This window comes from Oncorhynchus clarkii, chromosome 5 (assembly GCF_045791955.1).
Source record: "Oncorhynchus clarkii lewisi isolate Uvic-CL-2024 chromosome 5, UVic_Ocla_1.0, whole genome shotgun sequence".
NCBI lineage: Eukaryota > Metazoa > Chordata > Actinopteri > Salmoniformes > Salmonidae > Oncorhynchus > Oncorhynchus clarkii.
Window position 1 is genome coordinate 47,674,913 of NC_092151.1, and position 24,897 is coordinate 47,699,809.

At 42.3% G+C, this 24,897-nt stretch overlaps 1 protein-coding gene across 4 annotated transcripts; it reads right to left on the reverse strand.

Annotated features, from left to right (window-relative positions):
* Positions 1 to 16: 16 nt before the first annotated feature.
* On the reverse strand, positions 17 to 24,339 carry LOC139408938 (nucleoporin 54). 4 transcript variants are annotated; one of them, XM_071153437.1, is made up of 13 exons: positions 24,255 to 24,339; positions 18,639 to 18,722; positions 13,192 to 13,278; positions 12,748 to 12,903; positions 12,285 to 12,445; positions 11,818 to 12,005; positions 11,334 to 11,530; positions 10,839 to 10,893; positions 10,634 to 10,727; positions 4,070 to 4,177; positions 1,495 to 1,614; positions 980 to 1,090; positions 17 to 781 (listed from the first exon to the last, which is right to left on the reverse strand). In XM_071153437.1, the coding sequence occupies exons 1-13, from the start codon at positions 24,292 to 24,294 to the stop codon at positions 674 to 676; spliced, it is 1,509 nt and encodes a 502-aa protein (XP_071009538.1). In that variant the 5' UTR covers positions 24,295 to 24,339; the 3' UTR covers positions 17 to 673. The 4 variants fall into 4 exon arrangements, with proteins under 4 accessions (XP_071009538.1, XP_071009537.1, XP_071009540.1 ...); XM_071153436.1 differs by having other exon boundaries at positions 12,285 to 12,505; XM_071153439.1 differs by lacking the exon at positions 13,192 to 13,278.
* Between the last annotated feature and the right edge of the window lie 558 nt (positions 24,340 to 24,897).

Here is a 24,897-nt window from a genome sequence, read left to right on the forward strand (position 1 = left end):
TTTTCAGTGTAACAACTGGTTTGTATGTTGTCAAGCGGGCATTCATGGGAGACAGAGGATCCTGGTTCAAGCCCAGTCAGAGGCAGATTGAGGGAGGAAACAAAGCTGCTAAGCTAGCACTGACACCGGTTACACTTGGGTAAGAAAGAGATCCAAACAAAGGAGAGTCATGTTGAAAAAGGCTCCTCAATGACATTTTATTAAACCATGTTGGGGTTGTGTATAATTCTTATTCAATCATATAAAATATTACTAAAGCAATAATAAAAGGCGTATTTATTTACAATGTGTTGAATATCGCACTTGAATATCACACCAAATCATCAAACAGTCACATTTCACTGGCTGTCAACCAGAGTGTCCACCAGACGGTCTGGCAGTTTTTCTAAGGCAGTCTTGTTCCAGTTTAGATGTTTGGGGATTTTAGGGGCAGTTTCCAAGACAAAAATGATACCTAGTCCTGGACTAAAAAGGATTTTTGATTGAGATTCAATATTGAGCCATTAGCCAGGACAAGGATTAATCTGTGTGAGAAAGCACCTCTGAGTTGAAGACAGACAGACCATAGAAAAGACAGATATATGCCTTGCTAAGAAGAGGCATAAACCTTTAACTTTTGTCAGCAGTGAGAGAGAGATTCAGGGTCACGTGGGGCCTGGGAGGACCTTTGAGGTCAGCCGAGTCTGTCCAGGAGGCCATGTTCTATCAGTTTGATGTCTTCCACGTCATCTTTGATCACACTGATAAGCTGACTCAGACCCTCCTGCTGCTGCTTCAGGTGCTGTGGAGAGGAGAACGGTGAGACACTCGGTCAGCAATACTGACCAACCACACACAAACAAAGACACCTAGAACTACTGACGGACTAACGGCAGACCACACACATCTGTAAGCAAACAGACAAAACACTTCCATAATTTGCGTAAACATATACATGCAGTATGTCTTGCCCATAAAAATAGAATTTTAACAGTCTCACCTGTCTGATCTCTCGGAGAAGGTCTCCGTCCACACTATATCGTTCCTCTGAGCGCACCGCCCCAAAGTGGTTCTGCATCCGGATCTGAGACATCAGCTCGTTCAGACGCCCCTTATAGAGCAACAACCATTTCAAGTACATTTTATAGACAAGGTCCTCAAATTACATGAGAAATACTGTACATCCAACAAGAAAAGAGCAGGGTCATCAAATCTGAATCAGTGAGAGGCGACAGGTAGCATAGCAGATAAGAGCATTGGGCCAGTAACAGAAATGTCGCTGAGTTCCCGAGCAGACTAGGTGAAAAATCTGCTGATGTGCCCTTGAGCAAGGCATTTAAACCTAATTGTACCTGTAAGTCGCTTTGGATAAGAAGAGCGTCTCCTAAATGACCAAAATGTAAATAGGTAGGGTGTCCAGAGTTGCAGCTAAAAGTCAGCTTTTAGCATAGTCACGTAGGGCATGGCAGAGTGCCAGCGTTTGTATGGAATAACCAGATGTTGCAGTGAACTTACCTTAAACTGCGTGGGGGCATTGAGTTCACACTGGATGGTGTCCAGCTGCACTCTTAGGTGCTCCTCATCTACCTGGATGGCATAGCCACTCTTCCTCTGAATCTCCTGCTTGATCAGCACCTAAACACACACACACAGTTTATAAACTAAGGCTGTCCCTGACAACAACAAAAAATCTTGGTGTTTTGCAGGTACCATTTAATTTAATGAGGCTGTCAGTTGAGGACTTGTGAGGCATCTGTTTCTCAAACTAGACACTAATGTAGTTGTCCTCCTGCTCAGTTGTGCACCGGGGCCTCCCACTCCTTTCTATTCTGGTTAGAGACAATTTGCACTATTGTGATTTTGAGCCTGTAATCAAACCCACAAATGCTGATGCTCCAGATACTCAAACAGTTTTATTGCTTCTTTAATCAGAACAGTTTTCAGTTGTGCTAACATAACCTGTTTGCAATTTTCTAATGATCAACTAGCCTTTTAAAATTATAAACTTGGATTAGCTAACACAACGTGCCATTGGCACACAGGAGTGAGGGTTGCTGATAATGGGCCTCTGTACGCCTATGTACATATTCCATTTAAAAATCTGCCGTTTCCAGCTACAATAGTCATTTACAACATTAACCATGTCTACACTGCATTTGATCAATTTGATGTTATTTTTTAAAATGTGCCTTCTAAGTGATCCCAAACTTTTGAATGGTAGTATGTATGTATGTGTATATATTACATACACGCACGAACGCACACAAAGGTTTGGATATACCTACTCATTCAAGGGTTTTTCTTTAGTTTTTACTATTTTCTACATTGTAGAACAAAAGTGAAGACATCAAAACTAAGAAAACACATATGGAATTATGTAGTAACCAAAAAAAAGTTTTAAACAAATCAAATATATTTTAGATTCTTCAAAGTAGCCACCCTTTGCCTTGATGACAGCTTTGCACACTCTTGGCATTCTCTCAACCAGCTTCATGGAATGCATTTCAATTAACTGGTGTGCCTTGTTAATTAAGTCCATTTGTGTAATTTCTTTCCTTCTTAACCTGTCTAGGACACATGTTTCGCTAGCAGAAAAAATATACACTTGTTAATGCAACCACTGTGTCAGATTTTTTTTTAACATTACGGAAAAAGCATACCATGCAATAATCTGAGATGGTGCTCAGAAGTACACAACATGTCTCCGCCATGTTGGAGTCAACAGAAATACGAAATTACACCATAAATATTCCCTTACCTTTGATGATCTTTCATCAGAATGCAGTGCCAGGAATCATAGTTCCGCAATAAATCGTTGTTTTGTTCGATAATGTCCATTACTAGTGTCCAATTAGCTACTTTTGCTAACACGTTTAGTTCACATGTCCAAACGCTGGCGCCAGTCCAGGCGAACTCGGACGAAAACTTTAAAAAGTTATATTCCAGGTTGAATAAACTGGTCAAATTAAGTAGAGAATCAATCTTCAGGATGTTGTTATCATATATATCTAATAACGTTCCAACCGGAGCATTCGTTTTTGTCTACAGAGTAATGGAACACATGACAATATCATGAGAAATGCGCCTGGCCAGGAACTGGCATTCTGCTAGACCACTGACTCAAATGGCTGCCATCCGGTCCCACATCACACTAGAGGCTTCATTCCACGTTCTACTGACTGACATCTAGTGGAAGGCGTTGGAAGTGGGAACAGATCCATATCTTACTGGGATGTGAATAGGCGATGAGTTGAAAATAAACCAGTCCCAGAATTTCCACTTCCTGTTTGGAAGTTTGCCTGCCATATGAGTTCTGTTATACTCACAGACATAATTCAAACAGTTTTAGAAACATCAGAGTTTTATATCCAATAGTAATAATAATATGCATATATTAGCATCTGGGACAGAGTAAGAGGCAGTTCACTATGGGCACGCAATTCATCCAAAGTGAAAATGCTGCCCCCTATCCGTAAAAAGTTACCCGGTCTAGGATTAGCGGAACCCCTCGCCAACAGCCAATGAAATTGCAGGGCGCCAAATACAAATCAACAGAAATCTCAAATCAAATTTCACCATTTTAAAGATACAATTCTCGTTAATCCAGCCACACTGTCTGATTTCAAAAATGCTTTACAGCGAAAGCTACACAAACGATTATGTTAGGTCACCACCAACTCCCAGAAAACCCCAGCCAAAGAGAGGAGTCACAAAAAGCACAATTAATACAATTAATAATACTACATGATTCCAAATGTGTTTTTTCATAGTTTTGATGTCTTCACTATTATTCTACTGTGTAGAAAATAGTAAAATAAAGAAAAAACCTTGAATGAGTAGATGTGTCCAAACTTGTGACTGGTACTGTATATTACTGCTCGGCTAAAATAATCTTGGTCGACCAACAGCCTAACGACCAAACAATCAACTAACTGGGGTCAGCCCTATTATACACACATAGTTTAATAAATATTTAATCAAGATAGTTAACTTAATGATATTCTGTCGGCATTCAAAATATGTTCACACACCGCTGTACCAACTGACAACAGCCAGATGACTTGACTTAATAATAATGTATGGCACATACCTGTAGTACTCTGTGAGAGAGATCCATCAGCTTCCTCTTGTATTGAGCGATCTTAGCCACTGTTGTTGCCTGGTTCTTCTGCAGTTCACTGATGTCATTAGAGATGATCTGGTGAAAGACCACAGGAAACGTGTACATAACTACATAGGAGGAACCCACCGACAGCATATAAAGGAGGGTACTGAGAAGCTGAGGCAGTACAGGACAGCTGTAACAAAGGCCAGCGTAACGTAGCTCCCCTCCTGGATAGGTCTTAGTACCCAGATTCGTCTATCAGAGTCTCCTTTGCACAGTCCTTCAAGCTGAATAAGAACCAGCAACCTAAGGTTCTTTATTCATTTTATGGTACTGCAATTTCCCTATCCCTCTACACTCGTTTATAACACTTCTAGAAGCAGGCCATATACAGTGGGGGAAAAAAGTATTTAGTCAGCCACCAATTGTGCAAGTTCTCCCACTTAAAAAGATGAAAGGCCTGTAATTTTCATCATAGGTACACTTCAACTATGACAGACAAAATGAGAAAAAAAATCCAGAAAATCACATTGTAGGATTTTTTACGAGTTTATTTGCAAATTATGGTGGAAAATAAGTATTTGGTCACCTACAAACAAACAAGATTTCTGGCTCTCACAGACATGTAACTTCTTCTTTAAGAGGCTCCTCTGTCCTCCACTCGTTACCTGTATTAATGGCACCTGTTTGAACTTGTTATCAGTATAAAAGACACCTGTCCACAACCTCAAACAGTCACACTCCAAACTCCACTATGGCCAAGACCAAAGAGCTGTCAAAGGACACCAGAAACAAAATTGTAGACCTGCACCAGGCTGGGAAGACAATCTGCAATAGGTAAGCCGCTTGGTTTGAAGAAATCAACTGTGGGAGCAATTATTAGGAAATGGAAGACATACAAGACCACTGATAATCTCCCTCGATCTGGGTCTCCACGCAAGATCTCACCCCGTGGGGTCAAAATGATCACAAGAACAGTGAGCAAAAATCCCAGAACCACACGGGGGGACCTAGTGAATGACCTGCAGAGAGCTGGGACCAAAGTAACAAAGCCTACCATCAGTAACACACTACGCCGCCAGGGACTCAAATCCTGCAGTGCCAGACGTGCCCCCCTGCTTAAGCCAGTACATGTCCAGGCCCGTCTGAAGTTTGCTAGAGAGCATTTGGATGATCCAGAAGAAGATTGGGAGAATGTCATATGGTCAGATGAAACCAAAATATAACTTTTTGGTAAAAACTCAACTCGTCGTGTTTGGAGGACAAAGAATGCTGAGTTGCATCCAAAGAACACCATACCTACTGTGAAGCATGGGGGTAGACACATCATGCTTTGGGGCTGTTTTTCTGCAAAGGGACCAGGACGACTGATCCGTGTAAAGGAAAGAATGAATGGGGCTGTGTATCGTGAGATTTTGAGTGAAAACCTCCTTCCATCAGCAAGGGCATTGAAGATTAAACGTGGCTGGGTCTTTCAGCATGACAATGATCCCAAACACACCGCCCCGGGCAACGAAGGAGTGGCTTCGTAAGAAGCATTTCAAGGTCCTGGAGTGGCCTAGCCAGTCTCCAGATCTCAACCCCATAGAAAATCTTTGGAGGGAGTAGAAAGTCCGTGTTGCCCAGCAACAGCCCCAAAACATCACTGCTCTAGAGGAGATCTGCATGGAGGAATGGGCCAAAATACCAGCAACAGTGTGTGAAAACCTTGTGAAGACTTACAGAAAACGTTTGACCTCTGTCATTGCCAACAAAGAGTATATAACAAAGTATTGAGATAAATAAGTATTTGGTCAATAACAAAAGTTTTCCACCATAATTAGCAAATAAATTCATAAAAAATCCTACAATGTGGGGGATGGTAGGGGACGCCATGTGTGACTGACGTGTTCTCCGTTTGCTCCCGTGGTATTCTTAAAGTTTATGTGAATTCTGCAGCAGAACCGTATTTATCTTCAAATATTAATTTGGTGATCCCTTTCCGTAAAAACCAAGACTACTTTGCTTCCGAATGTCAGCATGTCGACCAAACATAAGGCCAAGAGCATGACTTTGAGAAAACCCGGCCTACAAGACCCGCTCTCATCACCGCCCTCTCCTGAGTCTGAGGGCCCGGGGACGCACACTTTACCCGGGGGCGCGGCTTGGCCTGGCGGCGCTGAAATGAACATTCTCGAGGCCATCAAACTACTACGCTCTGAGATAGTTGAAATGAAAACATAGGTGGTTGCTACGATTGAGGCCAGAATACAGGAGGTTTCTGATACTTTAAAAGCAGATTTAACCATCCTGCGGAACGAGACTGTGCCGGCAATTACATTACTCAAAACAACAACTGCGTCACACACTACAACGATTGCAGCACTGGAGGCCTCCGCTACTAATGTCTCCGATTTAACTACATCCCTGGAGACTGAAGTTAAGCGCCTAGCTGCGGATTTGAAAAAGGTGAGGGAGTGCTGTGTGAGTTTAGAGGGATTCTCTCGCCGCAATAATCTGAGACTTGTATCAGTCCCAGAGTCCGCGGAAATGCATCGCGCCACGGATTTTGTTTCAGGGCTGCTGAAGGATGTTCTTGCCTTAGATGAAAAGCCCCTGATTGATTGAGCCCACCGGTCGCTGCGCCCAAAGCCCCAGGATGGGGAGAGGCCCCGTGACATAATTCTTCGAGTGCACTTTTTTCATGAGAAGATGGAGATCCTCCAACGAGCCCGCAATACCACTCTGAGCTTTCAAGGACAGCTTTCAAGTGTTCCACTCAAACTTTCATAGTAAATCAAGAGGTGCTGCTATTCTGGTTGATAGAGCTACTCCCTTTGTAGCTTCTGAGGTTATTGCTGATCCTAAGGGACGATACGTCATAGTAACTGGGTGAACTGTTTTCTACCCCTCTTGTTTTGGCTAGTGTTTATGCTCCCAATTGGGATGACAAGTTTCATTTCTTCCTTTCTGTCTGCTATTCCCAATTTAGATTCTCATTTGTTGATTTTAGGGGGGGATTTCAACTGTAAGTCCTCACAAACAAATACAGGCCCATCTAAATGTGCCCTACTTATTCAATCCTTTCTTCAGAAATATGCTATGTTTGAGGCCTGGCGTTTCCTACATCCTACAGATAGACAGTATTCCTTTTATTCTCATGTTCATCAAACATACTCCCGGATTGATTACTTCTTTTTGGACAAAAAACTTCTGCCTAACCTTCGGCAGTGTACTTACGAGAGTATTGTTATCTCTGACCATTCACCATTACTGCTTGAACTAGAGTTTCCCCAGCGACCTCCTAGGTGTTATCAATGGCGTCTCATTGGCTGATTGACTCCTTCTTTAATGGCTTGAATATGCCTTCAATTGATACAGACTCCCATGACTGTCTAGAAGAAGAATTTACGCTTGAGGAGATTGCAACAGCAGTGTCCGCAATGAAAAGTGGTAAATCACCGGGTCCGGACGGTTTTCCAACCGAATTTTACAGGACGTTTTCTGGTCTGCTTTGCCCATTCTTGTCCCGACTATTTGCAGAGTGCCTCAATACTTCAAAGCTGCCGCCTAGTCTTTATCAGGCTTCAATTTCATTACTACTAAAGAAAAACAAAGACCCCCTGGAATGTGGATCCTATCGCCCAATCTCGCTTTTAAACTGTGATTACAAAATTCTAGCTAAGCTTTTAGCCATCCGTATGGAAGGCTTGCTTCACCAAGTAATACACTCTGACCAGACTGGCTTTGTGAGAAATAGGCATTTATTTTTCAATATTAGGCGCCTTATGAATATACTGTACTCCCCAGCGTCGGAGGACCCGGAGGTGGTGGTCTCACTTGATGCCGAAAAAGCGTTTGACCGCGTTGAGTGGGATTACCTAACAGCTGCCCTTTATAGATTTGGCCCCAAATTCATTGCGTGGATAAAGATTCTTTATTTTTCCCCCATGGCTTCGGTACGGACTAATAACTTGTCCTCTGACTATTTTCCCTTGCACCGCGGATCCAGACAGGGTTGCCCACTCTTCCCCTTGTTGTTTGCTTTGGCAATCGAGCCTCTCGCCATTGCACTACGCTCTAATGATGCCATTCAAGGCATAATCAGGGCGGGCTGGGAGCAGAAAGTCTCGCTATATGCTGACGACCTCCTTTTGTTTATCTCCAATCCCGATACCTCATTGCCACGTGCCCTATCTGTTCTTAAAAAGTTTGGATCAATCTCAGGGTACAAGCTGAATCTAGGCAAGAGTGAGCTTTTTCCGGTAAACAAGGCTGCTTTAAAGTGCTCTTTCGCAAGTTCTCAGTTTAGGATTGTCCGGGATCAATTCACTTACTTGGGAGTAAAAGTGACAAGGAAATATTCAAATTTGTTTCAGGAAAACTTTGTTGCTCTAGCAGACAGATTGAAACAATCTTTTACTTTTTGGAATTCGCTACCCCTTTCTCTTATCGGAAGGATTAATGTCATTAAAATGAATGTGTTGCCAAATTTCTATATTTATTTCAATGTTTACCCATTTTTATTCCAAAATCTTTTTTTTATTTCACTGGATCAAACATTCATGCATTTTATTTGGGATGGCAAGGTACCACGGATTGGTAGAAAACATTTACAGAAGCCTAGGTCATTGGGGGGTTTAGCTCTACCAAATTTTCAGACATACTACTGGGCTGCAAATTTTAGAGCCGTTCTGTACTGGCTGCAGACTGATCCTACTGGCCCTAGACCACTCTGGGTCCAGATGGAGTCTGAATCGTGTAAACCTGCAGCACTTTCCTCTGTGCTGTGCTCGTCTCTCCCAGTGTCTGTCCCTAGGCAAAAGGTGTGCCAACCCAATTGTAAAGCAGTCTCTTAAAATTTGGAATCAGTTCCGTTTAGCCTTTAGCCTCCGAGGCTTTTCTCTATCAGGCCCAATCAATCAGAACATTTTATTTCCTCCATCTTTGAATGATGGGGCTTTTGGCATTTGGCACTCACTAGGCCTTTCCTCGCTAGCCCAATTATTCTTTGATGGTACATTTGCCTCTTTTTCTCAGCTGCAGGAAAAGTTCAATCTCCCCCAATCCCACTTTTTCCGCTATCTCCAGACTAGAAACTTTGTCAGGGCTAACACACCTGGATTTCCCAATAGGCCTGCGAATACAGCTATAGAGAGCATCTTGGAGCTGAATAAGCTTCCTAGGGGCGCAATTTCAGATGTATATGCAATCATTCATGACTTGCAGAACCCTTCTTTGGTGCCTGTAAAGACTCGATGGGAAAAGGATTTGGGGGAGGAACTTGGGGAAGACGCCTGGGAATCTGTGCTGCACAGGGTGCACTCGTCCTCTTTTAGCACTAGACACAGCCTCATTCAATTCAAGGTGGTTCACCGTATCCAAACTTGGGGCCAAACTTGGAAGAATATTCTCTGAATGTGTCAGATGTAAGGTGGAACCAGCCACACTGTTGCATATGTTTTGGGGCTGTCAAACTGTCAGGTTTCTGGGAATTAATATTTAAATGTTTCTCATATATATGACACTGTCATAGATCAGTCTCCCCTTACAGCCCTTTTTGGAGTACTGCCCATGGGTACCCCCCTATCAAGAATCCAGTCGGACACTGTTGCTTATACAACTCTTTTAGCTAGAGGGCTAATACTACAGAACTGGAAGATGGCAGCTCCCTCATCTTATAAATATTGGGTGAGGGATGTGTTGTGCTCTCTGAAACTAGAAAAAATTCAATTCAATTCACGTGGGAACCCCAAACTGTTTGATGAGGCTTGGGCTCCATTCCGGTCATACTTTAAACAGTCCATCCTCTGATGGCATTCCAATTAATACTAAAATAAGTCTGTGACTTAAGGGTTGGAGGAGTTTCTCTCTGTGTTTTTGCTGGGGGGGATCATTAAGATCCATGTGCTTATTGATTGTGGTCCGCAGATGCCTTGTTCATCTTGCCCAGGCAGAGACTGAAGTGTGAGCTTGTTTTTCCCAGTTATTTTTACATTTTGTTCACGCCTACATGAATAATCATTTTTTTTAAAATTATTTTAAAGCATTGTAAACTTTTTTTTTATCCAGTGGATGGTCGGTCTGTGGCCATGACTCTCTGTGAGTGGTTGCATTTCTCCACCCTTATCCCTTGACTGTTTACAGGAACAATGGTGAGATGTTTGCCCTGTACTATAGATTGCCCTTTAACCTCTGTAGCCTTCTGCCCGGTGTGTTTAACTTGTCTAAAGTATGGTATCTTTAAAGCTATTTTTTTATTTGTATTTTTATTTGTATTTTTTTTTCTAGTTGAGTATATTATTTATATTGCTTTGTCTTGTCTGTGTGTGTGTGTGTATGTTCAAAACTTAATAAACAGAGTTAAAACATTTAAAAAATCCTACAATGTGATTTTCTGAATTTTTTTTCCTCATTTTGTCTGTCATAGTTGAAGTGTCCCTATTTTGAAAATTACAGGCCTCTCATATTTTTAAGTGGGAGAACTTGCACAATTGGTGGCTGACTAAATACTTTTTTGCCCCACTGTATGTGTACGGGTTAGCAGCGCAATTGTAGAGGAAAGCTCACGTCTACTCTGGACTGGTGCTGTTTGGTCATCTGGTCCTGAATCTTCAGTCTGCGGAGTAGTTCTTTGAAACCAACCATGGGGACGGGGATCAACCTGTAGGATTACGAATATCATCAGTTCCATATACAGTTTCAAAATGATCATCTAGCTCAGAAGAATTAATGATAAGCTTTTAATAACCTTGATTCACATTGAACAACTTACTTGTCCGCATCAGGGTTATCCACCTTTGCCTGTTCCCAAATGATGGGATCCACTCCTGAAAACAAGCAGCAAAACTCTGAGTCATATACAAGTCACATTCTTAGTGCTACATGTGAACCAAGTAGTCCATACGCTGTTGTTTCAATAAACCATTAAATGAAACCAAACTGAAATCCATGAAGCCACAGCTGTTGTACAATAGACATCTGGTTATCTAAAAGCCATGGCCTTGTTCCCATGCTCAGACGTTGCATGCATAAACCAATGGTTGCGTGTCAGATCATCGACTGTGTCATCCGGGCACCAGATTGCTATAACATGATGTGCTTAAGCTGATATGGAAAATACCTATTCAGACGCTGTAAAATCTGGCATGCATCAGCAACGTCTGAGCCGGGGAATGGGACCATGCTCTCAACATAATGACTCAGTTAACTTAGTTGTGATGGAGGTGAGAGAAGAGCGAGTATGGGGAAGACACACAACCAAATTTACCTGCTGGTGCATTCGCCAGCAGCTGTTTGAGCTGTGCTGGTGAGAGCTCAGTGCGTGTAACAGACATGAAAACTGCTAGCTGTGTGAGCTGGGCCTTGGTGTTAGCCTGCTCTACATAGCTGTACAATGTTGTAGCTGGGATCCTCTTAGATGTGCCGTTAGGAGAACGCTCCACCACATAGATCACCACCTCCGTCCTAGAAAGATAGACAGGCATTCAGTGTTACACGGTCCACTTAGAGGGCTTCTAAACGTTCACTAATTTGAAAAACAAGAAAATGGCAGCCCTGCCACTTGGTTTGCTATCAAAGTGAGTATTGGGGCTGGAGAAATGTAATCTCTGTTAATAGGCTCATAGATTGAACAATGGATGCAGGGACTGGCAGATCATGAGGTCAATGTGATAAACTTAACGATACTACATACAGTATATTCTCTGTTGTGTACCCATAGACTGTGTCTGGTAGTGTCTACTACTACTCACTGGTCATCAGGCAGGGCTTTGACTCCCTCTACGTTGACGGTGAGAGTCTGGTTCCCTCCCAGCACCTTGTGTAGAGACTCAACCAGCTGCTGCTGTTGGCTACGAACATCAGCCTCCTTCTTATTGAAGGCCAGGACAACCAGACCATCCTCATCCTTACTGCCTGGGATACAGCTGTAGCCCACCGCCTTGCAGACACAAACAGATAGGATAAACTTGCAGTTTGTGTCCTTTGTATTCTCTAGATAGATCTTTGGTGGTCTCCCTTATGCCGACATATTTGTGACAGTTAATTGAACTCCAAAGCACTGGTCTACACCACTGCAGTTACCTTAAGACGGTAAAAGAAAGGAATAGTACAACAAACCTCATCAACATGTGAAAACAAGTTTAAGATTAAAACAGCAATTTGCTTTATTAAAATAACAAAACACTTAATGTCAAAATATGCTGATACGAGGCATTACCTTGAACCTGCAGAAAGGGTTCTCCTGTGTGAAGTCTACAGGGGGGAGTTGGTTGTTGAAATAGCCCTTGCCTGTTCCCCAGAAGGCCTGGAGCTGATTCCACTTGGCCAAGATGGCATCTCTCTCGTCCCCAAGCAGGGTGGGGGCAGACAGGGCGTTAGCTGTGTGGACGAGCTGATTAGACTGGGCCGGGGCCTGGGCCTGCTGCCCAAAAAAGCTTCCTATATAGCGCAACACAAAAGAGAACTTAGCTATCCTAGCAAAACATAACTTGTTTGGTTTGCATACACCGGGGGTCAATCGCAAGTCTATCCTTAATTCCTCCTTGCGTTCTCTCCTCGTCTCAGTCTCAAATCGTTGGATCTTCTGTTCCCTCTAAGGTTAAGGCAGCGAGGAGAGGACCCTAGGAATTGAGGAAGGACTTTTGAGATTCACCCCTGCTCTTAGCCAGAGGAACGCTTACCTTGCTGTTGCTGCTGTGGCTGGATATTGAAGCCACCAAATCCACCTCCTAGAGTTGTCCCCAGACCTGTTCCAAACCCAGCTGCAGCAGTAGTGCCAGTGCCCAGCCCAGAGGAGAACCCAAATCCCTTATTCTGGGTATTACCAAACAGTCCTCCTGGAAGGATAAATAATTATATCAATAAAACCATTAAATGGAAAATATAAGGATTTGAGTATTTTGGCTTAGAATCTTAGGTTCGGGTTATAGTGTGTTGGTAATCTGAGAATGGAATGCTAGTATCGGGAGAGGCTATGGCAAGGAGATAACATGTTATGGTAGAGTGCACCATCTAGTAGTTGCCATGCAGAATAGTAGGAGCAAGCAGAGTAGGACAAGGCCGTTCCTGCCCTGGCTCTCTCCGTCTGTACCCAGCCCTGCCCCAGCGAGTTCCACAGTCCTGACCTGTTGTGCTTGCAGGAGCGGCGAAGCTGAAAGTTGACCCAGGCGCAGCAGCGGATGTAGTGGTTGTCCCAAAACCCCCAAAAGCACCTGAGCAAGACAAACCAGACCATCAGACAGAAGTAAGAGAGCATGGATGAATGGATGGATAATGGAAAGAAAGATGAGAGGGAGGGCGTAGAGATTAGGGTTGCAAAGGGTCGAGAACTTTCCGGAAATTTTCATGGTAAGTTAAGCCCAGTAATGTTGCTTAAATTCATCAAAAAAAAGTTAGCTTATAACAGTGAACCTTTTTTGTGGAATACACACACGGCAATTCTAGGTCTTGTGGCATATTTTGGTTAAACTATCCCCAATTCAATGGAATTGCAACCCTCTGCATGCACAGTGCGTTCTTCCATCACATGATGCTGATTCTCAAGAGCTTGCACACTAAGGAGATGCTATTGAGCCAACACCAATACACTGTCTGAGCCAAGGACAACATACTTTCTGGTAAGTTTTAATTACAATACTGGGTGAGGTGAATATATTCTATATGGCATACATTATTTTTTGTTAACTGGTAAATAGTAACCTACAACAATGTGTGTTTAAATCATTTCTAACTAGTTAACAATTTCTGCTAGTTGGTAGCAAAAACTATGTGGGTTTTGGCTTGCTTGAGCCTGCTAACTGAGTGTTAATTCACCTGTTTCCATACATGTTTCATTTTAAAACATTTATCTTACAAAGGAGTTGTTTAATCTAACCGCTTAACTATTTATATGTACATGGTGTGTGTGTGATATATATATATTATTTTTTAAATCTAATCTTGACAGGAAAATGCCACGGGCACTATCTGATGTATGGAGATATTTCACTGCAACTAATGTAGAAGGAAAAGCTGTGTACAGCAGATGAGCTGAAGGCAGTCATCAATGACCTTGAACCACAGAAGGTATTTGCACTGGTGACAGACAATGCTGCGAACATGACGGCTGCTTGGTCTAATGACATCATGGCACTGAAAACAATGGATCAACTCTACAAGAGAGCCAAGGAAATGGTTAGGTATGTGAAGGATCATCAAGTTATAGCAGCAATCTACCTCACCAAGCAAAGTGAGAAGAAGAGCACCACATTCAAGCTGCCCAGCAACACCCGTGGGGGTGGTGTTGTCATCATGTTTGACAGTCTCCTGGAGGGGAAGGTGTCTCCAAGAAATGGCCATATCACAGTCTGCCGATATGGACAGCACGGATCCTCCTAGATTATGTGTTTTGGGAGAGAGTGGTAAGTAGCCTGAAACTCCTGAAACCGATAGCAGTAGCCATTGCACGGATTGAGGGAGACAATGCCATCCTGTCTGATGTTCAGACTCTGCTTGCAAATATAAGAGAAGAAGTCCGTACCGTCCTGCCCACTTCACTGTTGCTCCAAGCAGAGGAAACTGCCATTTTTAAATACACTGCTCAAAAAAATAAAGGAAACACTTAAACAACACAATGTAACTCCAAGTCAATCACACTTCTGTGAAATCAAACTGTCCACTTAGGAAGCAACACTGATTGACAATACATTTCACATGCTGTTGTGCAAATGGAATAGACAACAGGTGGAAATTATAGGCAATTAGCAAGACACCCCCAATAAAGGAGTGGTTCTGCAGGTGGGGACCACAGACCACTTCTCAGTTCCTATGCTTCCTTGCTGATGTTATGGTCACTTTTGAATGCTGGTGGTGCTTTCACTCTAGTGGTAGCATGAGACGGAGTCTACAACCCACACAAGTGGCTCAGGTAGTGTAGCTCATCCAGGATGGCACATCAATGCGAGCTCTGGCAAGAAGGTTTGCTGTGTCTGTCAGCGTAGTGTCCAGAGCATGGAAGAGCTACCAGGAGACAGGCCAGTACATCAGGAGTGGTGGAGGAGGCCGTAGGAGGGCAACAACCCAGCAGCAGGACCGCTACCTCCGCCTTTGTGCAAGGAGGAGCACTGCCAGAGCCCTGCAAAATGACCTCCAGCAGGCCACAAATGTGCATGTGTCTGCTCAAACGGTCAGAAACAGACTCCATGAGGGTGGTATGAGGGCCTGACGTCCACAGGTGGGGGTTGTGCTTACAGCCCAACACCGTGCAGGACGTTTGGCATTTGCCAGAGAACACCAAGATTGGCAAATTTGCCACTGGTGTCCTGTGCTCTTCACAGATGAAAGCAGGTTCACACAGAGTCTGGAGACGCCATGGAGAACGATCTGCTGCCTGCAACATCCTCCAGCATGACCGGTTTGGCAGTGGGTCAGTCATGGTGTGGGGTGGCATTTCTTTGGGGCCCGCACAGCCCTCCATGTGCTCGCCAGAGGTAGCCTGACTGCCATTAGGTACCGAGATGAGATCCTCAGACCCCCTGTGAGACCATATGCTGGTGCGGTTGGCCCTGGGTTCCTCCTAATGCAAGACAATGCTAGACCTCATGTGGCTGGAGTGTGTCAGCAGTTCCTGCAAGAGGAAGGCATTGATGCTATGGACTGGCCCGCCTGTTCCCCAGACCTGAATCCAATTGAGCACATCTGGGACATCATGTCTCGCTCCATCCACCCACGTTGCACCACAGACTGTCCAGGAGTTGGCGGATGCTTTAGTCCAGGTCATCAGGAGCATGCCCAGGCGTTGTAGGGAGGTCATACAGGCACGTGGAGGCCACACACACTACTGAGCCTCATTTTGACTTGTTTTAAGGATAATTTGTGTGATTTTGTTGTCAGCACATTCAACTATGTTAAGAAAAAAGTATTTAATAAGAATATTTAATTCATTCAGATCTAGGATGTGTTATTTTAGTGTTCCCTTTATTTTTTGAGCAGTGTACATCAAAAAGTGTGAAGACTTCTGTCTGAAGCCCATACATGCCGCAGCGTACATGTTGGACCTCAAATAGAGCATACTGTCTGGCGCAGAGATCAACAAGGCCTATGGTGTCATCACTACCTTGTCTCACCAGCATGGCCTGGATGAGGGCAAGGTTCTTGGCAGTTTGGCGAAGTACACATCCAAGCAAGGGCTTTGGGATGGAGACATAATACGGCAGTTGTGCCAACATATCACATCAGTCACCTGATGAAAGGGACTTTGTGGATCTGAGGCTCCTTCCCCTGTTGCATCCATCATCCTCCAAATCCTACCAACATCAGCCGCCTCAGAGCGCAACTGGTCCTTGTTTGGGAACACACACACCAAAGCACGCAACAGACTGACCAATACAGCGGTTGAAAAATTGGTAGCAAATTCTGAGGCTTTTTGAGCTTGACAATGAGCCATCCCAAAAATGGTTGGAAAGTGACAATGAAGATGAGGCCTCAGAATCTGATGTTCAAGAGGTGGACATTGAGGAGGTCCCGGGAGAAGACATGGAAGCCTGAGAGGAAGACAACCAAAGCTTTAGTCTCTAGACTATCATTGTACAGATATGTTGAAAACGTTTTTGGGAGATGCGATGGATCATTGGGGATCATTCAAAATTCCCTTTTGTTGTTCAGTGAAATCGCCCCATGTTTAGAGTCAACTCATTTAATTAAAGTTGAATTCATAACTAAATTGTTAGTTTTTTTATGTCTATTGGAAGGATTTAATCATTTGCAATTATGTCAACTTATGATAAGGTAAAAGGTTTATATGATATGGTAAATATATCCAATGCAAAAAACATCTACATTTAAATGGTATTAATATTATTTTGAATATATTCCCGTTAATTCCAATATATCCCACGGAAAGTTTCCACCTCTAAATATTCCCCCAAATGTGCAACCCTAGAAGAGATCAATTGATTTCTCCAAGGGAGGGGGTCCCTAATGCTTTTTTAGAGTGGAGATGATAAATACTATTGAGAAATAACACAGAACATGTCATGTGCCTGCCAGGCAAACAGTGCCCTAACAGATTCAGGAAAATGTGATAAGAAACACATAACATATTCCACAAAAAGAATCTAGCACAGCCTTTCCCAACTCTGTAATCAGAGCCCACCAGTTTGACACAGGGACTGTGCTGACAAAGGCTGTTGTAGCAGATGTATCCAAAACAGGCAACATGCAAAACATCATTAGATGAGCATTTAACATATGCATAGGGTGAGATGGAGATATACAAAAACACCACACCAAAATAATACACAGTCGTGTAGGGAGAAATGGAGAGGACAAATGTGTGCTGTAGACATACTAGACGGATTGACTGATTAATATATATATATTTTTGTTAAAGGCTACCTGCGCTAGCCAGGCTATTACCAAAATTGAACACAGTGGCTGCTGTGGTAGCTGCACCAAAGCCCCCAACATTAAAGCTGATTGCAGCCGCGTTGGGAGCTGCTGCATTTAATCCAAACCCCCCAGAATTAAACCCACCAGACGTGGTGCTCCCGGCTCCTAGCCCCCCAAATCCTGTAGCCAGCAGGCAGGCAAGGCAGGCAGCGAGAGAGAGAGAGAGAAAGGGGTGCAGAGGAGGGTTAGTGTAGAGAAGAGCACCGCGACAGTCGCACACTGGGAAAGATTCAAACACATTGTATGTACAAGAGTACGCCCGGTAGCGTCATAACAGATGAGCCCCAACAGTGATGTTTTCAGTTGATGGAATTACTAAGCAGAGGAGATGCAACTGAAACTAATTAACATCCACAAACCTCAACTCCCTGCTCTGTTAGTCAGTCAGTAAATGAATAAGATACTAGTAATATGCTGAATACACGGGTGTAGTTGGATGGTTATTTAGTAGTAACCACATTTCACACTTATGTGGTAAGCTGGTAGCCTGGGTGCCAGTCTGTTTCTACTCTCTTGCCAACTCCTTATAGTTTCGGAAATCCCAGACCTAGGGCAGAAATAGCACGGATTCTCTTGGCAACTACGAAAAAGAAAAGATCCTGGGGAGTTCTCTTCAAACAGACAACTCTCCCAACAAATCACGAGTTTGGGTAGGCAAGGCTTAAAATGTAGGCAGGAATTGTGCTCATGAAAAACTTACCATAGGCAGACATGCCAGAACGTCACGATTCTATAACTAAGTTCACAATCAAAACCTTTGCAGTGGTTTCAGTGTAGGTAGTTGAGGCAAACTAGTAAAAAAACACTCATTTAAAATAACCTCTATGATACTATTGTGTGTCCAGGAGACGTTTACACTAGGGCAACAAGCAGATAAAGCAGTTATGAAAGCAGAACTCTGCCCTTTCCTCTATTCCAAACTGACATTGTATATGTACAGACAAGTTAGGCTGGAAGGAAATCAGTCTGTCTAAAAAGACTAAACTCTTTCTGTCATTGTCATGCAAAACATCATCATGCTGTTTGGTTTGCCAATGAAGTAAGCAAGAGAACAAACAGATCTGGTACAGGGCTAGTTGGCTGGTTAGTTAGTAAAGTTGGCGTGACTGTCAAACACTGATGTAGTGGACAGTCCCAGTCTTACCTGTGGTGGTGGTGCCGAAGCCGCCGAAGCCAGCGGGGGCCGCAGCAGTGGTGGTGGTCCCGAAACCAGGGACTGCAAGACCTGCTATAGCCAGGAAGAAAATTATTTAAGTCTTTACAATGGGGAAGAACCACAACAAACTCTTCAGGGAGAGGAGAGAAAGAGCAGGATGAGACAGTGCAGTTTAAAATTCCCCTTCACCTCCATGAATCAGTGATAGTGTGTGGGGCCAGGGCCATTGCAATGTACTTACTGCTGCTGAGTCTGAATATTTCAGTCATCCTTTGCTTTGCCAGAATTCTGTTCCATTTCACCACCCATGTATTCACAGAGCCCCAATCAAAGATGCAGACAGTCCCCAGGGACTAAACAGTGGTATTAGAATACTGCCAGTGAACCTTGTCTCATCATTCTTGCCAACGAGACGAGAAATGTGGTGGAGCATGAGAAATAATTTCTCTCAAGGTCCCGTTCACGTTTAATCATCAAGTCTTTTGTGGGGTGCTGGCAGAGTGATCTGCTTTATTTGCAATCATAAAGGTCCTTAATAGCTAGACTACAAAAAGTAGATCTTTGTTGGATAAAGCAACCTCATTTATTCAGCATAGGAAAATGCAGCATAAGCATGCTATTGCGCCTACAGACTGTGCTGAACTTGGTTGAGCTACTGTTTACTCAGCCTGGGATTATTTGAGAAACCTCTACACCGGTCTACATTCTCAAGCAAGTAGCCTAGCTAGTTAGCAGATTACTCTTATTCTTCTGAGTGATGAGAATGCATTTTGGTTAATGGGGAAGCTGCTGTGCCTTGAAAATGAACAGAGATATTTACTACCAAATCCCGATGAGGCACTGGTGGTGGTCATGGCAAAGCCAAAAGCTGAGGGTGCTGTTGTTTTGGCAGCAAATGAACCGAATTAAAAATCTGTTAGTGTCTTGACCAACGACAAAATACGTAGTCAGACAGTGGAATGTTATGAGGATGGATGAAGTGGATAAAGTTGATGCCGCAATGGGCAACTGCATCCCTGAGTTAAAAGACAACCTGCAGAACAGGCTGCTACATTTCAGAATGTCGCATTTTGATACAGAGGGTCACAATACAGAAAGAGAAACACAACACTGCTTTGAGAATCACTCCTATCAATAATCACATTGAAATCAATTGCACGAGAGGGGGGATATGAGGTTGCAAGTCCTGTAAAAACAAACAGCTCAAAAACCACATGGAATCTGGCAATAATGTGTACATCACTGGTTAAAAGACAATTTGTAGAAGGCAGATCTAATTTTTTTTAAGTGGGTTTATCACTTCCATTGAGATCACCCTGAAATCAATAGAGCAGGGGGGAAAGGTTTGGGGTGTAACACTGTTTAAAATTAACACTATTCAAAGGCGCCACAGAAACTTGGAAAAACGTATACATGGTTGGTTCAGATGAGAATTTGTTGAAAGCATCCATCTATAGTTTGGCATGGCGGGTGTTGATTTCGGGAGGCTTCCATCATGGTAATGGAAACATAAATAAGTTCTGTTAGTTAACTAATGAATCACGACACGCCATGGGATATCAACAGTGACCACGGTTGGCTGCTATTTAAGTGATATGTTGGTTGACTTTCAAATCCGTGTATTGGTGTGGCCAGCGACTTCTGTAGAGACTGCCCAAATGTACCTAGCTTTGTACCGCAACTAGCCATTTAAATTATCATTTATATTAAATTTGCCAGCTTTCATAGAGTAGGTGTATATTAATAATAATATATTTAATATAAGTAGACATGCACTCAATTGACTGTAGCGCATATAAAGCACCCACAAGCTACCAAGGTGGCTGAAAACACAATCATCGCGGGATAAACGAGCGACGAATTTCACGGCCAAGGGTGGTCCAGATAACCTCTCCCGGGTAGGGGGCAGTATTTTCACCTCCGGATGAAAAGCGTGCCCAAAGTAAACTGCCTGTTACTCAGGCCCAGAAGCTAGGATATGCATATAATTGGTAGAATAGAAAACACTCTAAAGTTTCAAAAACTGTTAAAATAATGTCTGTGAGTATAACATAACTGATATGGCAGGCGAAACCCCGAGGACAAACCATCCAGGGGGAAAAAAATTGATGTCATAGGATTTTCCAATTGTTTTCTATGGGATACCCTTATTATTAGGAACCTGGTTGCAGTTCCCATGGCTTCCACTAGATGTCAACAGTCTTTAGAAATTGCTCTATGTTTTTCTTTTGAGAAATGAAGTAGTCCTATTCATTATAAGTGTCACTCCAGGTGGACTCCACTGTTTTGGTGCGCATGAACTGGAGCTTGCTCCATGTTGTTTTTATCTGGTATTTTATCCAGTATTATTCAGTCTTACATTTTTGCGATTATTTACATTTTAGGGTACCTGAGGTTGGATTAGGAATGTTTGGACCAAGTCTACAGGTAACATTTTTGGGACATAAAAAAGGACGTCATCGAACAAAAGGACCATTAGTGATGTTTCTGGGACACTTTGGAGTGCCAACAGATTTTCAAAGGTAAGGCCTTAATTATATTGCTATTTCAGACTTTTGTGGCACACCTGCCTGGTTGAAATATGATTTCCATGTGTTCGTATGCGGGGCGCTGTCCTCAGATAATCGCATGGTTTACTTTAGTCGTAAAGCCTTTTTGAAATCTGACACAGCGACTGGATTAACAAGACGTTACACTTTATTTCTATGTATAATATATATTTTCAAGAATGTTAAATATTTGAATTTGATATTTGAATTTGCCCATAAGAAGTAAAAAAATCATGCCTTCCTCCCTGCAAGTGTATACTCGTCAGACGTCATCAGAAGTGTCAACTTAATTTGAGGGCTGAGCGGGTAGGGTGTCTTTTAAGTGTTTGGACCGCAGCCAGTGTGTCGGTGTCTTCAAGCAGTACATTGACAGTTATTTTGGTCGACCATCGGTGGCAGCATTGAGTCTGTTCTACAGGGCTTCTAATTTTGCAGCCCCTAGACGTAGAAGAGTGTTTCCGGTGGAAAATGTGAATACTAGAGGTCGACCGATTAGTCGGAATGGCCGATTAATTAGGTCCGATTTCAAGTTTTCATAATAATCGGTAATCATCAACCGATCATGGCCGATTACATTGCACTCCACGAGGAGATTGCGTGGCAGGCTGACTACCTGTTATGCGAGTGCAGCAAGGAGCCACGGTAAGGTGCTAGCTAGCATTAAATGTATCTTTTAAAAAACAATCGATCTTAACATAATCACTAGTTAAACTAGTAATATCATCAACCATGTGTAGTTATCTAGCTTGTCCTGCGTTGCATATATTCGATGCAGTGCCTGTTAATTTATCATTGAATCACAGACTACTTCGCCAAACAAGCGCATTCACAAAAAAAAAGCACTGTCGTTGCACCAATGTGCACCTAACCATAAACATCAACGCCTTTCTTAAAATCAATACACAAGTATATATTTTTAAACATGCATATTTAGTTAATATTGCCTGCTAACATGAATTTCTTTTAACTAGGGAAATTGTGTCACTTCTCCTGCGTTCTGTGCAACAGTCAGGCTATATGCAGCAGTTTGGGCCACCTGGCTCGTTGCGAACTGTGTGAAGACTATTTCTTCTTAACAAAGACAGCCAACTTTGCCAAACGGGATGATTTAACAAAAGCGCATTTGCAAAAAAAGCACAATCGTTGCACGAATGTACCTAACCATAAACATCAATGCCTTTCTTAAAATCAATAAACAGAAGTATATTTTTTAAAACATGCATATTTAGTTAAAAACTTCATGTTAGCAGGCAATATTAAACTAGGGATATTGTGTTACTTCTCTTGCGTTCATTGCACGCAGAGTCAGGGTATATGCAACAGTTTGGGCCGCCTGGCTCGTTGCGAACTAATTTGCCAGAATTATGACATAACATTGAAGGTTGTGCAATGTAACAGCAATATTTAGACTTATGGATGACAAGATAAAATACAGAACGGTTCTGTATTTCACTGAAAGAATAAACGTTTTGTTTTCGAAGCGATAGTTTCCGGATTTGTCCATATTACTGACCTAAGGCTCGTATTTCTGTGTGTTATTATATTATAATTAAGTCTATGATTTGATAGAGCAATCTGACTGAGCGGTGGTAGGCAGCAGCAGGCTCATAGGCATTCATTCAAACAGCACTTTACTGCGTTTGCGAGCAGCTCTTCGCAATGCTTCAAGCATTGCGCTGTTTATGACTTCAAGCCTATCAATTCCCGAGATTAGGCTGGCAATACTAAAGAACCTTTTAGAACATCCAATAGTCAAAGGTATATGAAATACAAATGGTATAGAGAGAAATAGTCCTATAATAACTACAACCTAAAATTTCTTACCTGGGAACATTGAAGACTCATGTTAAAAGGAACCACCAGCTTTCATATGTTCTGAGCAAGGAACTTGGCATTTGTTTGGCACATTAGTTTCTTCTCCAACACTTTGTTTTTGCATTATTTAAACCAAATTGAACAGGTTTCATTATTTATTTGAGATTAAATTGATTTTATTAATGTATTATATTAAGTTAAAATAAGTGTTCATTGTTCATTCAGTATTGTTGTAATTGTCATTAGTACAACTATATATATAAAATAAATAAAATAAAATAAAATTTTTTTTAAATCACCCGATTTATCACTATCGGCTTTTTTTGGTCCTCCAATAATCTGTATCAGCGTTGAAAAATCATAATCGGCAACTAGCCATCTAACATTAAAAGTCAGTCAAAATGTTAATTTAAATGGTCATTTAAATGGCTAGTTGGGAGAAAAATAAAAATTATCCGTGCCATTTGAGAAAATCCTGCAAAATGAGTACAAAACCAAAGATATTGATACATGTTATGCAATTGATCTTGTGTCATTGTGTTGACTATACACTTTTAAACTAACATCACCAATCTGAGGGAACAATTGTGTGTAATTCCCGCCAATTTGATGTAGTCAAAACGTAAATTTGTGTAATGTAGGAACACAATCATAACATCATGGAAAGAAGTATGTGGTAAAATAATTCAATATCCTAATTTAGGATAATAGTAAATGAAGCAAACGCAGATGTTACCACATTGCTATATTCTTCTCTAGTTTAACCAGTTAGATAGATCAAAAATAAAAATCCTAACCAGGCGATCTAAACTAGAGTGTCTATGCGGAAGGATGAATATTTGACGTCCTTACACTTGCTCGTCCGCAACATAAGGGATTCAACAGAATGTTGCTGACGACTAGGTAGCTAGTGTAGTTAGTTAGCTTCGCTAGTTAACTATATTAGAAAGCTTACAACTGGCAGTTTAAATAGCAAGCTGACTTAAATCGATGATTCTCTATTTATGTGAGAATAGTTCATACAAACTGACTAGCTAGCTAGTGTATGAACATTCTAGTTAGTTAACCTTAACTGGCTTGACCTGCAGTCAAGGCCGCCTTTCTTACTTTTGTGGTTTCGTTAGCTGTGGCGTACGTAAATGAAATCATAGCCATCCGTCCATCAGAATCTCTGCTGTTGATAGTAATGTAAAGTGCTTTCTCATAAATTCGATATCAATAGATGGAAATATCTCCTTACTTGCTGGGTTGGTGGCAGCGCCGCCAAAGTTGAACGCCATGATTACTCCTGTTCACAGCAAATTGGGTCCGTGCAGGAAGTGTCGTTGGATTGTATAGTTCCGCGAAATAAATTTTTCTTCTTCTTTGATGAGGTTTAATGGTGGTTGGCATCCAATAAATGTTGCATTACCGCCACCTACTAGACTGGAGTATAACTGCTTTATAACTTTGCTTGAATTTGTTTAAACAAATAAACAAATACCCTACTATCTAACACTGCACTCACAAAAAACAGCATACTCCAATGTTTAAATATATTTAGTCCTACTTCAGGCCAACAGCCTGAAAGGATGGGACACCACCACTTAACACACCCTGTAACTCTTCTGACGTTCAGTCTCGCACACCCAAATACCTCTCTGCATCTGCCACCGCAACCTCAATTTTCTGCGACTTACATTCCATCCCTGCAGTACAGTTCATAACCATTTCTATAAATGCTAACTGAAACATATATCACTTGTTGGTTTATTCCTCTGTATTGGTACCGATCTACTCACACCACTCCTCTCAGGATCCTTGACCCTTCTTCCCCTACTTTCTTCACTGCCTCAGCATATGACAACCTCTGCACTACTATAACCCTGGAAACCTCAACCTGC